Source organism: Rhinopithecus bieti, unplaced genomic scaffold, assembly GCF_001698545.2.
Source record: "Rhinopithecus bieti isolate Rb0 unplaced genomic scaffold, ASM169854v2 scaffold_1599, whole genome shotgun sequence".
Lineage (NCBI taxonomy): Eukaryota > Metazoa > Chordata > Mammalia > Primates > Cercopithecidae > Rhinopithecus > Rhinopithecus bieti.
Window position 1 is genome coordinate 988,951 of NW_016804139.1, and position 7,581 is coordinate 996,531.

The 7,581-nt window shown below is 49.1% G+C and overlaps 1 protein-coding gene across 1 annotated transcript in view; it reads right to left on the reverse strand.

The window, feature by feature from the left end:
* Positions 1 to 4,780: 4,780 nt before the first annotated feature.
* Positions 4,781 to 7,581, reverse strand: part of SOD3 (superoxide dismutase 3) — a 5,555-nt gene continuing 2,754 nt past the window's right edge. The window contains exon 2 of the mRNA XM_017866756.1: positions 4,781 to 6,126. Within this exon, the coding sequence (XP_017722245.1) occupies positions 5,388 to 6,110 (723 nt within the window). The 5' untranslated portion in view covers positions 6,111 to 6,126 and the 3' untranslated portion in view covers positions 4,781 to 5,387. The remainder of the gene's footprint in view (positions 6,127 to 7,581) is intronic.

The window sequence follows — 7,581 nt, forward strand, 5'->3', positions numbered from 1 at the left end:
GTTCACCAAGATTCACCCTTAAGAACTGAAGAAGGGCCCTGTCCCTAGACATTCAGACTCTAAAACACCAAAACAGGATCATATCTTGGGATGCGTAAGAGAGTTGGGAATAGACAAGCAATGGTGTTGTCTCTGAACACCATGTCTTCTTGTTGCTGCATAAAAAGCCAGAAAATCATGTTTCTGATGAGTTTGGAGTTAGGGGGAGGGGCTATGGTTGTTTGCTCAGAAAATGCCATCTCATCCCCTTCCCTGGCATCTTTCTGATCTGTCCTGTTTTGTAGGTGGAATGTTCCCACCTTTGTTTGTCTGTTCAGACGTGTTTGTCCTTCCATTATTTTTCCAGCTGGGTTGCCAGCAGAATGCAGAGCAGTCTAGAGAAATGAAACAGAGCTGACAGGTCTCTTAATGAAAGCTTGTTTGCACACCCTGCCTTTCCTGTGATCGCTCTGTACCTGAGAGCCTCTAGGTGTGGATTTTTACATGAGCGTTTGTCTTTCTTTTAATTAAGGCCTGTAGAAATGGATTGGTTTTTGTAAACCAGGCATTTCTCATCCCCTCACTCTTGCTCTTCCTCTTTCCACACCTTCTCTGCCCATCTTCCTCTCCCCTGCCCCTTCCTTCTCTTCCTCCAGCAGCTATTCCCAAAGCCTCTCTAGCCAGGAGGCTCCTGATGGCCTCAGCTCAATGCCAGCTGGACCCTCCCCGTTTTTGGCAATCTTAAGCAAGCTAAATTAGTTTGCCCATTGTTGCTCCTCTTCTGTGACCTCCCTCCCAAACATGCACCACCATCACGATGCAAAGTTCTAGAAAAGGGCTCTGCTATCAGTTATTCACATGTTGGAGTAAATATTTTGATGTATTATTCCTACTGGGAGCCTTTGCACCCCAGTTCACCACCTGGCATGAAAAGTTCTGTCTCTTCTTTAAGGAATGGCAAAGACCAGCTACTTACTTGCGGAAGTGATCTTCCCTGTCTCTTTAAAATTACAGCATGCCTTTGCCCCTGTTGGTTTTCACTCCAAAAAAATGGGGCGACCTCTTGGCTTTGTTGGTTTCCCATAGCCCTGTGGATGACTTGGTACCCTACTTCTTTTTTTTTTTTTTCTGAGAGTCCCACTCTGTCGGCCAGGCTGGAGTGTGGTGGCATGATCTCGGCTCACTGCAACCTCCACTTCCCGAGTTCAAGCGATTCTCTTCCCTCAGCCTCCCGAGTAACTGGGACTACAGGCATGCACCACCATGCCCGGCTAAGTTTTGCATTTTTAGTAGAGACGGGGTTTCAGTATGTTGGCCAGGCTGTTCTCAAACTCCTGACCTCGTGATCTGCCTTCCTTGGCCTCCCAAAGTGCTAGGATTACAGGTGTGAGCCACTGCCCCGGCCTGTACCCTACCTCTTTTTGAAAAAGCACCTTCTTCCTCTACTTTCGTTCTGAAACCTCCATTTAAAACACTCCTCCTCCTTAGCAACTTCAGACTAGATAGGGTGTCAAAAGGCCACAGCACTGCCCCCAACACACTCCTTTAATGTATTCCCTTCTTTCCAGGTGTCTTCCTGAACAGAGAAAAAGGTATAGATCAGAGAGATGCAATTGGGAGCTCCGTAGTGAATCTAGTTAGAAATGAGAAGCAGAAAAAGTAGGAAAGACCCGTCTCTTAATATTATGGTTGCTTCCCAAAACAAAACAAAACAAGTTGATACAGCATGAAGGCAATTTAAAATGATAGATATGGACATGCTGCCTTGCATTTCATATCACCTCTTTACTAAATGAGAATTTTTTGGATGCAGAGGGAAAGTTTGCATAATATTGAAAAGTTTGATTTTCTGGAATCTATGTGAGCTCAGGAATATATTTGGGGATCTTAGCAGAGCCCAGTGGTAGCCTATTAAATGTAAAACAATTGGCTTTGTTTTTAAAACCAGCTGCTATTTTGTAGTTTCATTTAAAGAAAAAGTACCTTCTATTCATTTGCAGAACTTGCTTTATTGGATTCTACGGTCACTGTGTATCATAACTATATCTTTTTTGTTACCTGAAATAAAAATGTGACAATTTTCCTGATAGAGATGATTAATTATCTTTATTGTTTGCTTCATATTCCACCCTCACCACAGGGCAAGCGGAGGCTGAGCATGACTTCTGGCATATTGCGGCAACTTATCAGTTGCAATCTGTCACCTAAAACTATTTGATCATATGGTAGTCATGAAAAATATGGAGAATGTAAAGATTTTATGCATTCAGTCAAAAAAAAAGGCAGATCTAAAATCAGTTGGTTTATTTCCTGCAGTCTTTCAAGTTGACCAAAGCACTCACTGATTTGCTCTATTTTCTTATGTTTTTAGTATTTCTGTATATATGCACTAAAAAGCCCCACTTGAAAAAAAAAATCAGTGCAATTCTGAGAAAAAGCTTATCCTAAACATCTAAAGATAGCATTTCTAATTATTGTCTACATTGTGTTTAAACTGTGCAAACTTGAGCATTATTCTCACTTTACCAGCTGTGTCTAGGTAGAGTCATTACATCAAACGCTTCTAATTTTACAAAAAGAAATCAAAACAAGCGTGTGTTTCAGTCCCAGTGACAAATGCAAACCCTGTGAGTCAAACAGGCAAACTGATTAGCAAGCTGGCTGGGAAGTCAAAACAGCAAATATAAGGAGATTAACAAAATAGATCTGTAAGATGAGAGGAGTAAAAATAGACTCCAGGGGCAGAGTGGGGTCCGGTGGGTGGCTTTGGTGGCACACATATGGTTCTGTGCCAAGAACCAGATGTCTGCCTTTATGGCCCACAATCTTCCCTTCATCCTAGGTCCCCTCCCTGCAAGACATGGGATCGCAGAGTTCATGTCATCCAGTCTCTCAATGGATGCAGAAATCCTTCTCGGGAACCTCAGAGGTAGCAACTGTCCTTCATTTGAATCCTGGTTGCATGATGCTCGCTGCCTTGCAAGGCAGCCCCATCTATTTATTAGTAGGTAGCTATTTTTTGGATCTTAGCCATTGTTATTAATTAGATACTTATTAGGTCCTTATTTGTTGTACATGCTACCCTATGCACCTCTCATGAATAACACTTGATTTAATCTTCAAAACAATCTGGTATGATGATCTTATTTTACCCATGCTCAGAGAGGTTAAGTGACTTGTTCAGGTCACTCAGTTTGTGAGTGTGGCAGAGCTGAGGTTCAAATGGGCCTTTCTACCTGAGTCTGACCTGTTAACCATCATACTAGACGCATATCTTTGCCCTGACAATGAACTGTAATTTGTCCTCCTTTTATTTCGTGTGTGTGTGTGTGTGTGTGTGTGTGTGTGTGTGTGTGTGTGTGTGTTTCTTGTTTGTTTTTTGCTTTTTTTGGTGGGGGGGTTGTTTTGTTTTGGTTTTTTGGCTCTGGAGGCCCATAGGATAATTTATCCATCCCATTCCTGGAACAGAGATGGAGTGAGTCTGCTAGGGTGCCTCTTCAGACCCCATCTACAGGGTCAAGGGTTGTGAAGAGAGAAACTAAGAACAGAATGCAACTGACAAGAAGTATCAGCCTCCTTCTGAAAAAAAAAAAAACAAAGGTCCACACCTCCCTTGATGGTCCTGAATTTACCATAATCAAGACAGCAGAGTAGATGATGGGTGTTTGACATTTTAATCCTCTCCATCCTCTGTCCCCATGTAATAGCTGCCTTGTCACAACTTGTAATTGGGGGAATATTTGAGATCAGGATTGGGAGGTTTAGAGACACTGTTTGCTCATCCCCTTTCAGTGCTGATGAGTACAGTTCAAGTTAGTATTCAAACTAGTAAGAACCAATTGGTGGAAAAAAGTCACCAGGCAATAGCCTTTCGCTCCAGTTGTCACTTGGGTTCAAGGAAAGATTTTAAAATAACAAGTTAGTGCTAGTTAGAGGTAAAAATAACCCCTGGGGACAGGTGTCTGGCTGTGGTTCAGTCGGTCGCACTGCCTTAGGAGTCTGGGAGAAACGGCAGCTGCCTCCCAGTAACCAGGGTGGAAAAGTCACAGCTAGGAAGTGAGGCTACCCTGAGAGGCTAAAAAGTTATTGCAAGTACGTTTATTCTGTGAATGAAGGTGTATGCACAAGACTGTTGTAGCATGGGTATAGATTATAAGTTTCGAAAGAAAGCTAAACTCCCAACAAGCCTTCATCAAAATCAACCACCTTTCCATCCCAGTGCCCCCGTTTTCCTCTGGTTTTGGTCCTGCCAAATGCTAACAACGTCACATTCCAACCCTACTCTTCTGTGCTTAGGCAAGATGCAGTCACCTGGCTTCCCTGGCACTGTCTCTGATATCTGGGAAATGGCCCTAAGGCTGTACTCAGAAGCAGATGTGACAAGCTACCAGCCCAGGTGAGATTGAAGGTTTCTTCCCCTCTCAGGCCAGAGGTTCCAGTGTCAGAATCATCCTGAGGCTTGTTGCAAATAAACTTTCTCTTCTCCCTTTGGATTCCACAGCTCTGGGATGTAGCCCAGGAAGCTGTATTTTTTTTTTTTTTTTTAACTTCCCTGAGTGATTCTGGTGATGTTCCTCTTGGAGCCACAAGGAAGGGCAAGACAAGCAGTGACTGAACGTTGTTGCCAGCAGGGTTAGTGGGGTGGGGACAGAGGATAAGGAGAAGTCCTGCAGGGATTTGGGAAGTATGTTTGCCACTTTCAAAAAAATAAAAAAAAAAAAGGAAAACAAAACAAAAAGCTCAGCTTGGGAGAGAAGCCTAAAACAAATAAAGAAAAAAAGTAACCAAGGCCCCGACGCAGTACTGAATTGCTGAATTTTTAATGTGCAACACAAAGATTGCCAAACATCCCGGAAAGGAGCAGGTCTCAGTGAGGTGGCGGTGGATGAGAAACAGCTGAAGACGCGGGGCATTTGGCCTGGCTTCCGCTGCACGGGCTGGCTGGCCGCGGAAGCGGTGGTGAGTGGGGAGGGGTGTGGGTAGGGGGACTCGAGGCAACCCTCTAGAGCGGCCTCTGAGCTCCCAGGAGGAACCTGAAGGCGGGAAGGGGGAAGATCGTCAGGTCAAAGGCGGTAGTCTCAGAGCTTATGGGATGGAGAAGGAGGGTCCGGATGGAAAGGTACCTCAGGGAGCCTAGGAGGCTGTCAGCGTGGGTGGGATGTTTCGGTACAAATGGAGGCCTTCAGACCTACTGAGTGGGGGGCTCCCAGGGTTGGGGCGGTCCTCAGGATGGAAGGTCGGTGGGTCTCGGTATAGGGGAGACCTCTGGGTGGAGAGGGCTGCGGGGAGACTTCAACAAAGGTGAAGGTGAGACCTCAGGGTGGAGGGTGTCTGTTGGAGCAGAGGAGAAGCTCAAAGGCAGAGGGGGACCTCGGGGATCCCTGGCCGCCGCCGGGTGGGGCCCCCGCTCAGGAGGCCTTGCACTCGCTTTCTCGCCGCCGCTTCTTGCGCTCTGAGTGCTCCCGCGCATGGCGCTCCCAGAGCCCGGGCCCGCACACGCCCACCACGCAGCAGGCCAGCCGCCGGCCCGCGTTCCCGTTCTCCACGCTGGCCTGGTTGCCGCCGCGGCCCAGGTCGTCCTCGCCAGCGTGGACGACCACGGCCCGGCCCACGATTGAGTGCGGGCCCGCGAGCGAGGCGGCTAGGCCGGCGCGGTACTTCCAGAGGCTGCCGTCGCGCACCGCAAAGTTGCCGAAGTCGCCCGGGTGCCGCGGGTGCGGCACGGCCAGCGGGTTGTAGTGGGGCCCGGTGGACTCGCAGCCCTGGCTCAGGTCCCCGAACTGGTGCACGTGGATGGCGCGACTGGAGCTGTTCGGCTCGGTCGGGAAGCCCTCCAAGGCGAAGAAGGCCTCGAGCTTGGCGCGGGGCGCGAGCTGCCGGAAGAGGACGACTCCGGTCACCCGGGGCTGCGCGGCGTCCAGCGTGGCCGACGGCTGCACCTGGCAGGCGGCGTGGAGTGCGCCGTCGTCGTCCCGCCGCTGCGTGAGCTCCTGCCAGATCTCCGTGATCTTGGCGTGCATGTCTCGGATCGGCTCTGCCAAGTCAGAGTTGGGCTCCGCTGAGTCCTTGCCCGTCCAGGGGTCCGAGGCACCGGCTGCCAGGAGCAGGCAGGAACACAGCAGCGCCAGCATGGCTGGAGTTGGGCACCTGCGGGACACCCCCGCGGAGATAGGGGCAGAGTGAGGCTTAGTTACTTGAAACATGGACTCTCAGGGACCCCACTGTCACAGACCCAACCCCCCAGTCCCCAGTGGGCTTCCTGGCCCAATGGGCATTCCTTCGTGTGGCAAACGTTTGTCCAGGGTCTGCTGTGTGCCGGGCACTGTGTTAGGTGCTGTGGCTGTAAAGATGGCTGTGACCCAATCTGAAGAAACCCACAGGGATCTGAGTCACAAATGATCACGGTCCTCTCCAGTCCCATCTCCATAGTGTGGAGGGGGTCTCAGGGAGCATGAGGGGTGTCTCATGGCCCTCCCTCATCTCCCCACCTGGTCTCCTGTTACCCTCTTCCTCCATCCTCCCCCACAGACAACCCTGTCCCTGCCTTCTGGGGCTTTGCATGTGCTATGCCTTCTCCCTGAAGTGCCTTCTCCGTGTTCTCTGCTACACTCAGTAGACTTGGAGCTTCTTGAAGACAGAAACTCAGTTTTATTCATCGGTATCCCCAGCACCTGGGCCCACACCTGGCAATAGGAAACATATAATATGTGATTTTGCATAAGGAGTTAAGTGAGGGACAGACTTGGCATCCAATCATTCCAGCACAATCCTACTATTGAAGATGGGGCCTGTGCTGGAGAAGGACAGAGGAGGCAGTACCCATCTCCCTAGGAGCCTCTGGGAAGGCTTCTTAGAGGTGGTGACTTTTGAACCGGGTTCCACAAGGTGGGTAGGAGTTTTCCAGCCAAGTTGAGTAAGAAAGCCATCTCAGCAGGTAGTGCAGTGGAAGTTTTTAAGAAGAAAAGTGGGTGATGAGGTAGTCTTTCATTCCTTAAGTCTTACAGGTAAAAGGATGTGGGTTGGACTTTGGGATGAAGAGGAAAGGGGAGAAAGAATGGGAGTAGCCTAGGAAGAGACAGAGAAGCAGAAATAGAGACAGTGAGATGAGTTAGGGGGCACTGTAGTAACCCAAGCAGGAAATGAAGGCTTTTACCAAAGTGGAGGCAGTGCACACAGAGGAGGCATGGGTTTAAGAGACACACAGGGCAGCACTGGCAGATGAAGGCACAGTGCAAATGACCAAGGTTCCCAGCAGGAGAGACTGGGTGGAGGGAGGGTGGGACCTGTTCTGGAGAAGCAGGGAGAGAGGATGAGTTCAGCTGGAGTCTCCTGAGGGTGAGATGCTGGCGGGTGCCCAGGTGGGGAGACAGGTGGGCAGACAGTTGGAAACTTGGGTTTGGCACTTGGAAGAGGAGATGAAGCTGGCAGGGGTTCTCAGTGTTGACTGCACATTAGATTCTGATTTTTAAAAATCAGATGCCCAGGTGCCACCCCACGAGATTCTGATTCTGTGAGAAAGAAGGGAGAAAGAAAGAAAGAGAAAGAAGGAAAGAAGGAAGGAAGGAAGGAAGGAAGGAAGGAAGGAAGGAAGGAAGGAAGGAA